Source organism: Podarcis filfolensis (genome assembly GCF_964270895.1).
Source record: "Podarcis filfolensis genome assembly, chromosome: 18".
In the NCBI taxonomy this organism is placed as follows: Eukaryota; Metazoa; Chordata; class Lepidosauria; order Squamata; family Lacertidae; genus Podarcis; species Podarcis filfolensis.
Genome location: NC_139622.1, coordinates 11833324 through 11849802, shown reverse-complemented (window position 1 = coordinate 11849802; position 16479 = coordinate 11833324). Strand labels below are relative to the sequence as shown.

The 16479-nt window shown below is 47.3% G+C and overlaps 2 protein-coding genes across 3 annotated transcripts in view; both read left to right on the top strand.

The window, feature by feature from the left end:
* PTBP1 (polypyrimidine tract binding protein 1) overlaps positions 1-16479 on the top strand; it is a 41765-nt gene that overhangs the window by 5182 nt on the left and 20104 nt on the right. Inside the window, exons 2-5 of one of the 2 annotated variants that reach the window (XM_083594625.1) lie at positions 2151-2181; positions 13494-13569; positions 13973-14044; positions 15550-15722. In XM_083594625.1, coding sequence (XP_083450751.1) covers positions 2151-2181; positions 13494-13569; positions 13973-14044; positions 15550-15722 — 352 coding nt within the window. The remainder of the gene's footprint in view (positions 1-2150; positions 2182-13493; positions 13570-13972; positions 14045-15549; positions 15723-16479) is intronic. The other variant, XM_083594626.1, reaches the window with a different exon arrangement.
* MISP (mitotic spindle positioning) overlaps positions 1-16479 on the top strand; it is a 58391-nt gene that overhangs the window by 28902 nt on the left and 13010 nt on the right. The window lies entirely within an intron of this gene.

Below are 16479 nucleotides of genomic sequence, written 5' to 3'. Positions count from 1 at the left end.
CCACTCCCAGCCTTGACTCTTCCACGGGAAATAACTCCTTCAGTATGTTCTGCTGGAGCTTGTTGATTTGCAAAAACTACATAAAATAGTTTCTAAGCAGCTCAACAATTTCTCGTTAGGTATTACTGAGGTTTTCCTGAACCTAACAGTTGCTCGGTTATGATCAGTTTAAAACCATTGTCTCAACTTGCTGTGTGAAAAAATAATAATCCTTGAATGAGCCCTTCTCCAGAGAAGCAGGAAATAAGAGTCATTGCTCTCAGAATAACTTTTGAGAGTTAGTCTGTCTTGGGAATTTCCTCCTATAGATGAACAGAAGCAAAATGGCTTTTCAATAACCCTGTATTTTTTTAATCTCTTATACAATTTGCATGATGATGAAGCAGTGAAAAGCATCTCTTTGGCTGGGCTTCTCTGCTGATTTCACAGATGGGTTTAATTAGTCCACTTGAACTAAGCATTCAAGATCTCAACAAAACCCATCTGTCTCCGCTGGCAATTCTAAACACCAGTGGGATTGTAAAAATCCTGCGTTCCCTCACTTGAGCTTTTTCTTTTTTAAAAAAAAAGTCATTGGTTCGCAATGGCAATTGCTGCTAGCTTGTAGTACTCCTGGCAGCTAGTCCTGAATCAGACTTAACGCCAGCGGTGAACTGCTGGGGGTGAGGAGTCAAAAGTTGGCTTCTGAAGAAGAAATGCTTAGACGGTTTGGGCAAGGGAGCCCAGTGGTTTGCTGGGATTAAACACAGAGGCAGTCTGGCCTGGTTTCTTTTAAATTGTCCAATGAGATCAATTCAAGTGAGCATGGGGGGTGGTGAAGTAAACCTTTTGTCTTAAAACTCTAGGTGTATGGCAGTACGGCTGTCTGTCTGGCCCCATTCACACATAAATGCTAAGCCAAACCATGGCTTGGTTTGAGCAAGCAGCCACTTGCTGCTGCATTGAGCTAAGCCATGGTTTGGCTACTGCGTTGTCCAAACCCAGGCTTCTGGTTGAGCACTCTCCAGATGAACCCATGAACTGCAACCAAGATTTGTCCTGTGGTTTCCAGCTTGTGGTTTGGGTGGACTCGGCCATGAGCCTGGATTTCTCGGGCATCCTGAGCCAGACTGTGGCTTAGCGCAACAGCAAAACAGCCAAGGGATAGACCCATTTAAATTCATAGGCTCATTGAGTTGGAAGGGACCCTGCGGATCACCTGGTCCAACCTGAATATGCAGCTGCCCCACATGGGGATCGAATCTACAACCTTGGATTTGTCAGCACCACACTCTTAACCAACTGCAACCATGATTGCCATTCTGAGAGACCTAGCAGTTTGGGGTTACCACCATGTGCTCTCATTTTGGGATCATGCGTCTCTGAGGGACCTTACAACCTGCAGTGCGGCCCTTCTCATTTTCCTTCTGTCTCTTTCCCCTTGTGACTAACACTAGGGCTACCAGCAGCACTGCAGTCTTGATATGCTGGGCTGAGGAGAAGGGGTGAGGGAACAGAAATAATCTGTTGGGACAAGTACGGACCCCATTGCTTAGGGAGCCCAAGCTCTATAGTCCGGGCTGGGAAGTTGCTTGAGTTGAGTAGTTTTTTCCCTTTGATACAGTGGAAAAAGATGGACTCAGTGAGATTAGAGGACCTGATTCTAGACAGGTATTTATAACAAGGGTGTCTGCAGAAAGGGATAAGATCTCAATGTCCCTTAAAGAGCAACTTATGCATCATTAAATGCAAAAAAACCTTGGTTCTCTAAGCTGGACAGAGCTGGGTGGAAGGTTAAGAGTACAATTTGAAACAGTTCTTGTTTTCTTCACAGTAATTAACGTAAACTAGCAATTCTCCTTTTGGGGGTGGATTGCCACTATGACTTACAGACTGAGATGTGACTGCATGTAACACATCTGCCCTTTTGACTTGGAAGTTGTGTTGTATTCTTAGAAATAGCAAGCGCTTACCTTGTTATCCATGGTCTTTGCTGTTGGAAGAAATACAGTTCGCTGTCTCGTAAATTTCTGAATACCTTTGGCGCTTGGTTCCTCATCGCTATTTTAAGCATACAGAGTTTCTTGCTAAGAGTTGAATAGTTGTTGTTTTTATACCTCCTGTATTTGAAAACCAATCTAATATTTTATGTCTTGTCCTTTCTCTTACAGCATTGTCCAAGATATAACAGTTGGTACAAAGGTAGGCATTTTTCCTCCTTTCTTTCATTGCTTCAGCAAATGTATGTTGTCCTGTAAACCACCGCATTCTTACAGAAACAAGCTGCTTTTAAAAGAATTGGTGTTTTGTGACTTGTGTTACCTGGTACGAGGCTTATATAGTCGTTTCTGCATGTCTGTTGGGTAGGAACTGGAACACGCAACGGTAGGGAAATGTCTGGTGTGTTTTCAGGCACACATTTCAGCGTGTGCAGGGTTGTGGTGTAGGCAGACGTAAGGCTTATGCTGAGCAACTTGTGTTTTTGCTAGAACCCCAAGATCCATCAAAAGGTTCAAAAGACATAATAATAATAATAATAATAAATTTTATTTATATCCCGCCCTCCCCAGCCGAAGCTGGGCTCAGGGCGGCTAACAACAATAAAACAATACAAAAGTACAACACAAACAACGCTCTAAAATCATTCATTATAAAATTAATTAAGTTCAAGCCACTGGCCACTATTGGGCCAGAGCTCCGCGAAGATTGCCGAGGGAGGGAGTCAGGCTGTGCCCTGGCCAAAGGCCTGGCGGAACAGCTCTGTCTTGCAGGCCCTGCGGAAAGATGTCAAGTCCTGCAGGGCCCTAGTCTCTTGTGACAGAGTGTTCCACCAGGTCGGAGCCACAGCCGAAAAAGCCCTGGCTCTAGTTGAGGCCAGCCTAACTTCTCTGTGGCCTGGGACCTTCAAGATATTTTTATTTGAAGACCGTAAGTTTCTCTGTGGGGCATACCAGGAGAGGTGGTCCCGTAGGTACGAGGGTCCAAGGCCGTATAGGGCTTTAAAGGTTAAAACCAGCACCTTAAACCTGATCCTGTACTCCACCGGGAGCCAGTGCAGTTGATATAGCACCGGATGAATGTGATCTCGCAGCGAAGACCCCGTAAGGAGTCTCGCTGCAGCATTCTGCACCCGCTGGAGTTTCTGGGTCAGTCTTAAGGGCAGCCCCACGTAGAGCGAGTTACAATAATCCAGTCTGGAGGTGACCGTCGCGTGGATCACAGTGGCTAGGTCAGGGCGAGAGAGGTAAGGAGCCAACTGCTTAGCTTGGCGGAGATGGAAAAATGCCGCCTTTGTTATAGCTGCAATCTGCGCCTCCATGGAAAGGGAGGTGTCGAAGATTACACCCAAACTCTTAACGGACGGTGCTGGCACTAACTGCGCCCCCGCAAGAGATGGGAGTTGCCCCCCCAATCCCATATCGTCCCGTCCCAGCCACAGGACCTCTGTCTTCGAAGGATTTAGCTTCAACCGGCTCCCACGTAACCATCCAGCCACAGCTTCCAGACATCTGGTCAGTGTGTCTGGGGCCGAGTCAGGATGGCCATCCATCAACAGATAGAGTTGGGTGTCATTGGCATACTGATGGCAACCCAGCCCAAAACTCCGGACAAGCTGGGCGAGGGGGCGCATAAAGATGTTGAAAAGCATTGGGGAGAGTATCGCACCCTGAGGTACTCCACACACCAAGGAGTGGCGCGATGACAATTCCCCCCCAAGCGCCACCCTCTGTCCCCGACCAGAGAGAAACGAGCGCAGCCATTGGAGGACTGTGCCCTGGATCCCCACGTCGGCAAGGCGGTGGTCCAGAAGTTCATGATCGACCATGTCGAAAGCTGCTGACAGATCTAGAAGAATCAGCAGCCCCGACCCGCCTCGATCCAGCTGTCTACGAAGATCATCTGTTAGGGCAACCAGAGCTGTCTCGGTCCCATGACCAGCGCGGAAGCCAGACTGGAATGGATCCAGAGCCGATGTTTCATCCAGAAACCCACCAAGCTGTTCAGCAACCGCTCTCTCAATCACCTTACCCAGGAACGGAAGATTCGAAACCGGGCGGTAATTGGATAGATCTAAAGGATCTAATGATGTTTTCTTTAAGAGCGGGCGCACCACTGCCTCCTTCAGTTCCCCTGGGAATGTCCCCGTGCCAAGGGACAAATTGATGATATCCCCCAGGAGGGCCCGCACCTCGTCTGGACACGCTCTAATCAGCCAAGACGGGCACGGGTCGAGAGGACAGGTGGTGGGCTTTCCAGCTCGGAGGAGTCTGTCTACATCGGCTGGGGATATCCGGTCAAAGTGGTCCAATACTGGACCCGAGGACAGTCGAGGGGCCTCCAGTTCATTTATTGTATCCAAATTGGCAGGGAGGTCATGGCGGAGCAACAAGACCTTCTCCGCAAAAAAGCTCGCAAATGCCTCACAGCCGTGTGTCAAATTGTTATTTAAATTTGGCTGTCCTTCAAGGGACGTTAAAGACCTGATTATACTAAATAATTGCGCCGGGCGAGAGCTAGCGGATGCAATGGAGGCCGAGAAGTAAGACTTCTTAGCAGCCTTCACCGCCATCTCATAGGTTTTCATAAAAGCCCTATAAGATGTTCTTGAGGCTCCGTCACGGGCACCCCGCCATACTCGCTCTAGCCGTCTGAGGTCCCGCTTCATTTTCCGGAGCTCCTCGGTAAACCAGGGAGCCCGGTTTCTGCGGGGTCGCAGAGGGCGCTTCGGTGCGATCTCATCGATGGCTGCCAGGAGCTGGATATTCCAGCCCTCAACAAGCTCAGTCAATGAGTCGCCAGGGGGAGCAAGGTCCCGCAAGGCTTGGCGGAATCTATCAGGGTCCATCAGCCTCTGCGGGCGAGCCCAAATCGGCTCGGCACCTAAGCAGGGTGGGGGTGGAAAGTCAATCCTGGCTTTCAGAGCGTAGTGATCAGACCATGGCACCTTCATCGAAGGAGACATGATCACATCTATACCTGCACCAAAGATCAAATCCAGCGTGTGGCCTGCTTGATGTGTGGGGCCCGAAACATACACTTAGAAATAAAGAATTCTGAGCACAGGAATTTGTTCAGAACAGCATAACATAATGGTACTCAGTCTTTCTACAAAAAATCCACTTCTGGTTAACACACACACACTCAGCTTCCTTAATTTCGGCTGTAGAATATGAGAGCGGGGGTGTTTTGTTGCTAGTGTTAAAAGTCAGCAATCCTTGCCAATTTCCTCCTAATCACAAGTCCTGCATCCACTCTGAGTGGTCCTTGAATGATCTGTTGTATGCAGGATGTCCTTGGCAATTCATAGATAGCTTGGTGATTGAAAATATAAAACAACATTGCTATTAAAGAAGTGTGGTGAGAGATCTGGACATATTTCTGCCTGAGAAAGAACAAGTCCCTAATTTTAGGGACAACTCCAGCTGTCTTGGTGCACACCCCAGGCCTGTATTGTAAAGTTGGTTTGCGATTAAACCATCACCTATACCCTGGGAGCACAATAACGCTTGGCCTTTTATCCTGCTAGTTTCGACCCAGCCTTGAAGTAAAGCTTTTATCTACAGAAAATGGCAGTGGTAGGAACTGCAGTGGAGGCAGCATAAAAGCTGAGACAGCACACCTCAAGGAAAGTAAAGGATAGGATGTGCTGCCTGAAAGGGATGTAGTAAAAATACAAGACTTAGCTACTGGCAGGAGTGTAAAGATGTGTTCCTTACTTAGCTGAGAGGAGTGGCACCTAGTTTGCAACAGGCTCCTGTCTTTTAAGTTTGAAATCTAAAGAAAATTCTGCCCAGCGAGACCTCTGGTTTACTAAAGCTGGTTAAAATCACATCTGAAGGCAGGAGGGGGATGAATGTTCGGCTTGCTGTAATCACAACTTGGAAAGGAGATAGGAACCAGGAAGCACTGTTGACTTTAGATCATGGGATGGGAGCTGTGCAGGCCTGTTAAAATCCTAGGTGATCAAACACTGAAGGCTGCTGGTGCCTCCATTTTCTCAGTCCATTTTCTTACTCCACTGAGTAATGGCTCAGTCATCGGCTGGTACCTAACATAGGGAATAGAAATAATTATTTTAATCGCTAGCTTGCTCTGAATCCAGGAAAGAGAACGTGAAATCATACCTCATGGCAGACCACCGAGCCTTGGGTTGGTGGATGGGGGGGGGAACCCTGACGTTTTCCAAACCCCTCCCCCTTTGCCACGATGACTGAACTGCCTGTGTCCCACTATACAAACGCCACAGGCTCCGTAACACATTTCATTGTCCCCTCCTTTGCGAGCCGCGCTTGAGAGCAATTAGCTCCGCCTGGCTGGATAGACCTGGTTTTGTAGGGAAGCCAGGATCTTTGCCATGGGAACAGCAATTATGGCTTCGGGCCACAGGCCAAGAATGCGAGCGGAGGAATTCTGGCCCCTCAATTTACGGCTTCAGTTCAAAGGCTGCAACAGGCTGCCTCTTGGTAGGCCTTGCTGGAGCGGGCTTGGCCACAGATGGGAGCCACATGTGCTGACACAAAGGGATATTGACTCACGCAGACCTTTTCTTGGCAGTCTAAAAATATGGGAAACACGTAGGGTATGCAGTTAATGTTGCTGTATATGTGTGGAGGTGCCCATCTGCGCTGCAAATGGCGAAACTCCCGTTTCCTTGGTACTGAATGTATCTGGCACAACTTTTTCAGTGGGAACAGATGACCCGAGTGACTGGGAAGAGGAGTTTCCCTAATTTACATCCGTGCTAGTATTTGGGAAACGTTAAGGTAGACAAAGGCTTACCTCCACAAATTGCAAGGGTGTGTGTGTTTTGGATGCTCCATCTTGTGTAAAATGCATCACTCCCTGCAAGTGGAAAACTAGCCACTTGCAGTCAGAAAGGTCTAGAAAGTCATGTTTTGTAATGCAACAACAGCCTGGCTTTCCTTTTGCAGTATGTATGTCGCTGTAAAGGGAGCAATTCAAATTATAGCCCTCACCTTCAGCCTTGAAGTGGTTCATTTTGCTGTGGCCTTGTTTATCCTCTCAATAACCCAACAAAGCACTTACTTATAGCTTTGTTGATTCCTTGAAGCAAATAGGTCTGTTTTGTGTTTATCTTATACACCAGAAGCCTTGTTTGGGAGTACAGTATAGCAATCAGAAGTAGCTTTTCCATGATCTTTCCGCTCTTATAAATATACAAAACATATTCATCAACAAATACATTATATTGCAACCCCTTATCCCTTATATACCCAGTATATACCTGCACTCTGCGGGAAAGTTTATCCTCCGAAATCCAAAGTTCTGAGGCCTGTTCCACAGTAATTTGGAGCAGTTTTGTGTGGCTGCCTCCCTGTTTTGTACACTCCCTGGAAACAACTGAAGACTCATTTGTTCAAACAGGATTTTCCAGCTGGATAAATGAACCTTTAATATGAGTGTTTTGTTTTGGCTATGTTTTATGTTTTTAAAAAACTTTTTTCCTGTTTTTCTTGTGCTTCGCATTTAAACTATTGTGTAGAAGACAATAAATAAATTAATGATGATAACCAATAATAGAAAAGTTTATGGCAAGCAAGTGGTATACACTAATATCACTTGCATAAACTATCCTCGCTGAACTTCCTCATAATAATCCTTGATACTCAGGTTATCACAATTCGTAAGTCACGAGAGAACTCGATCAAAATCCCTCTGCGCCGATAATGCAAATATATAAAGTGTGTATGAGCGTAGATCTGCTTTCACTGTTTGCCTGTAATCTCTCGGCCTTCTAAAAGTTCTGATAGTAAAATTGCAAAGGGGTGGAATCAAATAATCGTAAGGGCCTCATCCTGTGGTGACGATCCCAATAGGATAGCCTACAGCAGCCAGCTGCCCTTCAGGTGTTTTGAGTCCGGCCGGAATGAGCTCCAGCTAGCATGGCTGTGTTTGCTGGGGTGGTTGGGAGTTGTAGTGCGAAACATCTGGAGGGTGCCAGGGTGGCGGAAGCCACTTCAGAGCAAAGAAATGTGCTTCCACCTTACTTCCACTGCTAAGCTAATTGTAACCAGTGCTAAGCTAATTGTAACCACAAACTGAATCTCAGATATAAAACACTGGGCTATGTTCGTGGCCCCTTGCACTCAATTTCTTGCAGAGAAATCTGAGTACAAGTTAGTTCTGATTGCATTAGCTTGGTTGTACGTTCCTGTTTGCCTAATTAAAGTTATTAAAGTTTTTGCTTAGCCTCTTGAGGTTATTATCGAAGCCGGTAGTAACATAAAGCCTTACTGTAGGGGTGGGGCGCCTCCTTCAAATGAGAAACTGACTTGGATGTTCCCTCCATGAAATAAACAGTGTTTATTGATTGAATCTGGCCCATACTAATAAAAAGACTACGGGAAAACTACCAAATTTGACGTAAATGAAAAGCATTCTAATTTTGCAAAGCTTTGCCTTGGGTGATGCTGGAGCCATCAAGTCAGTACTGTACAGTTTTTCACTTCCCTGTAGAAAGGCCCCTTAAAATAGTGGCCTTTTAGCGTGTGGAAGAAATACCAGGTGACTTGGAATGCCCCCTTATACCGAGACAGACCATTGATCTATCTATTGTCCTATTGCTTCTGAATAAACCTAGCGGTGGAGCAATAAAACTGCTAGGAAGTTTGCAAAGCCGAGCAGGGATTTGTATTGCAATTAAATGCACTGTGCAAGAACTGAAGAACCCAAGTTGCCCTGGTTCTGCTAGGTGCTAATTTTGTTCACAAGTCCTGTTGGCATCTGTTGAGGCAGGAAGCATCCTGACTCTGTGTATGCCATGTGCTTGGCACATGTTTTCTTCATTGCTAAACATGTCTTGGAAGCATGTCCCAATGTTCTCAAGCGACCCACTTCTCTGCCGTGACCTTGGCCTCAACTCTGCAAGCTTTATTTGGATTCCTGAGCTTTTATTGGGCTGTCGTCCTCTTTTGAAGACTGCCTGGGTTATTGGGAACAGAAGCTGACACAGGATTCTCCTGCGTTCGCCACAAAGCTTGGGTGCTGCACAGTTTGGGGCATGTTACCACTAGTTTTACATGTCAATCTTGGTTCATAGGCAAAGGCTTCGAATCACTACAGTGTGCTGTGATAGTTCTAAAACATGATTCTGTTGCTCGGTTTCAAAACGGAGAGGCGTGTTTATAGCCCTCCTGTAACAGGTTGGCAGCTAGCTGTGTGGCAGGCCAACTGGGCCCGCCATAGATCCGAAGGGCCAAGTTGCTTCCTCCTTTGCCCTGTCAATCATACTCTTTTTCCATAACAAAGGTGCAGTTGTGGTCCGTGCCATTTAAATATCAGGCCCATCCCAATTCTTACATAACCTGGGCCCTAGAACAGGGGTCAGCAACCTTTTTCATTCGTGGGCCGGTCCCCTGTCCCTCAGACCATGTGGTGGGACGGACTATATTTTGAAAAGATAATAATGAATGAATTCCTATGCCCCACAAATAACCCAGAGATGCATTTTAAATAAAAGCACGCATTCTACTCATGTAAAAACACCAGCCAGGTCCCACAAATAATCCAGAGATGCATTTTAAATAAAAGGACACATTCTATTCATGTAAAAACACACTGATTCCTGGACCATCCGCAGGCTGGATTGAGAAGGCGATTGGGCCGCATCCGGCCCACGGGCCTTAGGTTACCTACCCCTGCCCTAGAATCATGTCTGATGCGAAGTTTCCCCTCTAGCTACTTTTTGGCAAGTTCACCTAATTGTGTGATTGCAAGGTGAGTTTGCTGGAAGTTTTCAACATAACGCTAAAACCTTAATCATTTGGGTTGCAGCCAGTGTTAGTCACACTCAGAGTAAACTTGTTTAAATTGAAGGATGTGAGTACCTGAGGCCCATTCGTTTCCCTGGGTTTACTCTGAGTAGAACTTAGTTTGATGCAGCCCTTTGATGCAACAACCTGTCTAGAACTTCTGATTCCATCTTTCGGTGTGTAGCAGCTGAATTTTGCCAGCTTTTAAGACGCGCTTTAAAATTTGGTTTAGGTCGGAACCATGGCTTGTCCTCATAATTGTAAATGCTGGAGGCAGCTCGCTTGGGTGTGGAGTGCCCTATCAGACAAGCATGACTGCATAACTTTGGTTACTCTGAGCTCAGGAATTCTGAGCGGTTAATAACAATAGCCACACCCCTCAGATTCGCTCAAAGGGCAGGTTTGTTTCATGGCGTGTCTCCATAGTAGCTGGAAGGAGTCTGGCTGGGGCATGGAGAGGGAGAGCAGAGTAAGACTATTATTTTCTTTTTGCCTCTCTGTAGTTGTGAACAGAACTTTTAAGAAACAAGCATATGCCGGTTGCCTGCTCTAGGATCTGGCATTAAAAAAAACACATTATAGGCCTCCGTACCATTTGAAACAGCAATACAGTATCCCAGTACAGTGATTTATGTCTATAGTGGATGTGCAGTCTCATTGGTGGAGATCTGTTTTGCCCTCATGCTGAATGCAGAAGATTTTTTTATCTGGAATGGATAAAGAAATTACAATGCATTCCGAAACTACATGGCTGTCTTAGTTCAGGCATTGTATTTAGCAATGGTTTGCTGTGAGCCATAATTGAGGCTATCGCTCTTCCTCTGGAGGCAGCTGCTGTGGGAATGGCCATAGGAGTGGCGTGGAGATGAAATATGAAAGTGGATGTGCAGGTCTAAATTGCGGGTTTGCTCAGCGCACAGGGGAAAGCAGAGAAGCAGTTTTAAAATGTGTGTTTGGCTGCATGTTTGGAAACACCTGCCTTCTAGCCCAGGGCCAAGGCAAGCCGTCGTTCAGGGTGATGTTTGACCCCTGCAGTTTGGCCACCCATGGGAAATACAGGAATTAACTTATCCTTGGTAGAGAGAGAGTGCAGCCTGCAACCATAGGGGCAAAATGGCAAGCCTGAAGGGCCCACAGAGAATGTACATGCTCAGAACTCGAGCAGGGGTGTTGGCCAGGGCCCTGCTGTTTGCTTTGGGCAAACAAAATCAAGGCGAAAGGCCCTTAAGTGTTTCACTTCCTCAAAGCTTGCATGGCGTGGCCTACTTTAACCGTGGCCTACTTTAACCGGTTTGAGGTGTAAAGTAATGATGAGAGGTGGGAGGTGGTGAATGGCGTGAAGTAGAGGTGGGAGGTGGTGAATGGCTTCTTACATAGCCACAACTGCTGGGAATGTCAGCTGGGTTCTGCACCCTACCAGGTAGTGTTTCAGCTAACAGAAAGCTTTCTTCTCCTGCTGTATAGGAAAGGGGACACCCAGTCGGCTTCAGGAGAGTCTGAAAAGGAAGAGCAACCAAGCTTTGTTAACAAGGCCCCATTGTGTGGCCGGTTGAAAAATCTAGGACAAGATAATCGTAGAAGGCAGCCGTAGAATTAGGGGGGACGAGGGGGCCCTTTCTGATGTAAAATGTGCTGCTCTACCCAGGGCTGGGAGAGGTGGCTTCCCATTTCATTTACCCACACCAGTAGGAGTCTGGAGCTGGTAGAGACTTCAGATACGTGGGTGCCATCAAAATATGAAGCCTGTTAGTCTTGGGGTTCTGCGCTATTACTATCTCCGTGTTAGAAACCTCCCGGGGCTGCTGAGAACACCCCAGCAGGACTCCTGATGAATACACTCGAACAGGGGTTTTAAAATCTGGTTTAAGGTTTATACAGTCCCTTGGAAGTCGGACGGAATCCGTTCCGGAAGTCCGTTCGGCCTCCGAAAATCATTTGGAAACCATAACACTCACTTCCAGGTTTCAAGATTTGTTTGGGAGCCAGGGCGTCTGAGATCCAAGGTACAACTATAGTGCAGATTGCGGTTGCTATTCCAGCCACTTCCAGGGTTAAAAACCAGCTCTTCCTTAGCAGCTGGAGGATGTTGGGGGGTTGGCGCATTACTTAGCTGCTTCCTGCCACAGATTCCTGTTTATTTGCCCTGCCCATTCTTAGTTGGGGGCAAATTGCTTTAATGCCAGGTATCAAATCTTTAACTTTGTTATCTCCAGCAAAAACACTGAAGCAAAAAAAGGCAAAGGAACTCTGAGCAAGCTCCTAGTTGTGGTTTCATGAGATGTTTTCAGTTGGAGCTTGGAAGATAATAAATGCCATCGGTTAAGCATAAGGTGCTGAAAGGTGCTCTACTGTTTCTGTTCTGGGTGTGTCTCCTGACTCGCACGGAAATGTTAATAGTCCTCATTCTCTTTCAAGTCTCTGCTCCAAGGTAGAACTGCCTAGTCACAAATTGCACCCCTGCTTCTGTCCTTGACTTTCTGCCTTCACATTGCAGTGTTTGCCTTGAGAGGATGGAAGGCTACAGGCTCTTAAACAGACTACAGTGGTACCTTGGTTGTCGAACTTAATTCGCCAAAACGTCTGAGTACCAAGGCATTTGACAACCAAGGTACAACTGTATTTGCTGGCTATGAACTGCTCTGGTCAAAAGTATCAGCGCTCTTAACTACTTCCCCCAATCTGGTGCCCTCCATATTATTTGGACTACGACACAGCCATTTTAGCCGGGGCCAATGGAGATTCATAATCTAAGCCATCCAGAGGCCACCAGATTGCAGAAGACTGCTCCAACTGCAGAGCCAATTTGCCCACGAGCTGATTCATTGTCTCACTGGGATCATTTCACAGTTGTGGAGAAGCAAACCCATGCCCTCCTGCCTTGTGAGTTTTTGCACGCTGTGAACGGTGTGAGTCTGTAGCACTCATGCTTCTTGTTCTGAGGTGTGTGCTTAGTTACCGTAAACATTGGATGTGTGAAGGCCGGCGGTAAGTTTTTGAGAAACATAAAAGTGCCAGCGAAAAGGGCATCTGCTTGAGGGGTAAGCTGCTTGCAGTGGCAAGTGCGTTCTCCATTTGGGTAGGTTGAGTGTTCTGGCCTCGCAACTTCAACCTGTTCAGCAGCGCATTAAAATGGTGCGGACAGACTTTCAAGTCTGCCTTCATAGCCTTTCCTTGCCTTGACCATGCCTGTCCAACATATTATAATTCCAAGGATAGCAGAAGAGTTTGGATTTGATATCCCGCTTTATCACTACCCTAAGGAGTCTCAAAGCGGCTAACATTCTCCTTTCCCTTCCTCCCCCACAACAAACACTCTGTGAGGTGAGTGAGGCTGAGAGACTTAAGAGAAGTGTGACTGGCCCAAGGTCACCCACCAGCTGCATGTGGAGGAGCAGAGACCCGAACCCGGTTCCCCAGATTACGAGACTACCGCTCTTAACCACTACTCCACACTGGCTGCCTTTGAGAAAATAAACTTTACCCTTGGTTATGGGCAATACCAGGGTAGCTCTGCCCTTTTACTTACTAGGTTTCTTAACGTTGACTTCTCCATTTCATGTGGTTGAAAGAAGGGGACGGGCTTGGAAATTCAGGCTCCCCCCTTTCCCCGCCCTTCCGCTCAATTTCTCTCCCACTTCAATTCTGGATTGTCCTCCTGTTCTCGCGGTTCCTGTGTAGAATTTAGAAAAGTGCTGTCAACTTACCCTTTTTTTTTTCTCTCCTTCTCTCTTTCTCTTCCAGCGGGGATCTGACGAACTTTTCTCTACTTGTGTCACTAACGGACCTTTTATCATGAGCAGCACCTCTGCTTCTGCAGGTAACCTTGCTAGCCCAAGGAGTTCAGCGCTTTCCTGAAGGGCCCAGTTGTCAGCGAAAGTTAGCCCTCTTCCTTATATTCCCCCTCCCAGCCACCGCCACCCCCAGTATGCTTATTCCTTCGTTAAAGCAACAGCCCTGCCCCCAAGGAAGGAACCTCTGCTGCCTTGTTAGATTTACAAGTTTCAACAGACTTGCAGCCCCCCCAACCCCCAGAACGAATACCTTGACTTTAACCTGCCCCAGAGCATCTCATTAAAGATGTGTTTATACTAGCGAACCTCCCGCACAGGTAAGGGCAAAGGGCAGTTACCAGCAGAAGATAAGATTGCAAGCATACATTTCGAACACCCTGATATTTTGGCGTTTAACGAGGGGTCTGTTTTTTGGGTCTGCTGTTTCAGGCATGCTGCTAGGATCACTACACAGGGTGCTTCTTGACAGCTGGGAACTGAATGATGCCTCTTTATTCGGGGGTGAGCTGGACTTTTGATCCTGGCCTTTTTCTGTTGGCCCCTCACTGTCGCGCCCACAGTCACCACTGACTCTGAGCCCCACCTCTTTTAACATTAAAACTTCCATGCAGTGTTTGAATGTCAGATGAGTGTAGAAGAGTATTCGGTGATGTGTTGAACACTTGCCTGAGCATTTTGCAGAACCAGTCAGTGCTTGTTGCGCTGGCGTTTGGCAAACCTAGGGGCCTTGGTTTTAAACAGAAGCTTCCTTTCCTTTTATTATTACTTTCCCACTGTCTAGCTCTGTGTCCTAAGGCTTCCGGACAGGTAGCCTGTGAATTTGAAAGCCTTAGCGAAGCGGTTACAAGTTTGTGGTTGGCCAGTCGGCGTAGCGTTGCAAGGGCGCAACTCAGAAGCCCTTCTTGGCATTCCGTGGGCCCAAATTTACCGCAGCAAATTTCAGGGTGTCAATGTTGCTTTAAAAGTCCCATTTCGGTGACCGCATCACACTTGCGAGGGTGGGGATTTTAAAGGATTGGCCACGAGTTGCTGACAGCACAGAGCTAACTTGAAGAGAGGTTATCCTTCTCCCACACCGCTGCTGTGATGTGCAGAACCACACGCCGTGTCGTTCATTCCTGACACTGGTGCAAACATTCTGTGCCATTTGCAAGAAGCACATCATCACAGCAGGGGCTTGGGGAAATATGCCATGCCCTAGGGGTGCTCTTTTTGAGTAGCCTCCAAGCCGGTCAGCCCTGGGAGTTTACTAGTCCACCTAACCTAATTTGGCATTGATCAGGCCTCTAGCAACTAATCTGCATGGCAGGCAATTGAAATCTACATGAGACACCGTCCGTCCAGATCGTATTACCTCTGGAGTGTGGCGTCCACCGCTGAGCAAGTGCCCCCTTCCCAGCTGCATTTGGAAGGGGTCACAATGCAGGCTAGCTGCGCGTTTAAGAACTCAAAAATACGAAAGGATTCATAAACCTTTCCCTGGTTGTGTAACCAGCCGGCTTGCACGTTTCTCAGGCTGTGCACAGCCGTCTTCAAAGGCACAACTGGCTGCACTGGTTATATCGCTTCTGCCAGCCAGAAGCTACGCTCAACCCATGCGGTGGGTGGAGTTCTAGGGGCTGGTTTAAACTGGGGGTTGGGTGGGGCAGTTTTGCATGGCCACGGCATCAGTGTAATAGCTCTGCAAGACTCAGAGGTGTCTCCTGTGCTCAGTTACCACCTTTTAGCCACAGAGGAGTTAAGGCCTCCTCGGATTACTCTTGGTTTGCGCGCTAAACTTTATGCTTACTATTGCCCAGCCTTGCTGGAGTAGCTAGCCACACTAGACAGCCACTGGGGCAGTCTGGTTCTAATACAGACTGGTCTAAATGGTGACCAGAAAGGTCTTATAAACGGGCTAGGAAGTGACGTCATTTCCCGACTCCTCAATCTGACTGCCATGGGCGAGGAAGTTGCCAGGGGTTGCCCTGGAGACCTCACCTGTTCCTGCCGGATCTCTCTTCCAGCCAACGGAAATGACAGCAAAAAGTTCAAAGGCGACAGCAGAACTGCAGGAATCCCCTCTCGAGTAATCCACATCCGCAAGCTGCCCAGCGACGTCACAGAAGCCGAAGTCATTTCCTTGGGGCTACCTTTTGGCAAGGTCACTAACCTGCTGATGTTGAAAGGGAAGAATCAGGTATGTAAGTGCATGTGGAGCCATTTAACTCAGGTAGAAGTGATTGGCTTGTACCATAGGAGTCTTTACTTTTAGCTGCAGGATCTCCAGCCTTCAAATCGATAGCTTGATTTGCAGCTGCTTGGAGAAGTGAAACCGTTTGCGTAGATGGCGGCCTTTTCCTTCCTAAGCAGGCCTAGAAACGGGCTTATATCAATTTTAGGGACCATATTCCAGTTGGGTTGACATAAAGAAGCTAGTTTCAAATGCAAGCCACCAAGTTTCAAATTGGCTGTAAAGTGGAAGGCATAATAGCTTAGTTGAATGAGCAGACATGCAGCTTCTCAAAGCAGAAATAATAGGCTTGGCAGTCTTTACTCCAGTCCTACTGTTTCTGTGCTCCCTGGGGCTAAGCTATGGCGTAGCTTAACATTACGTCTGAACCCAGGCCCGTGGTCTTCTCTCCCCCCGGACAAACCATGCGTGGTAAACAATAACCTGATAATTTGAGATACTCAAGATAAGAGACTGTACTGACATCCTTGGGGCCTGGAAGTCAGTGACATCCCTTGCATGTATAAAGTTTTTTGCTTAGTTTTGTTGGCATCCCCACTTTGAAGCTCTTGGCTAAAAACGTCTTGCCCAGGCTCACGTAAATGCTCTCGCCCACCTGGGTTCGTTTTGCAAGCTGCCCAGAAAATGGAAGTGCAGAATAGCAATCTATAAATAATAAAAGCTATGCGTTTCTGGTTGTGGAAGAGGGCAGATCAGGAAGGAG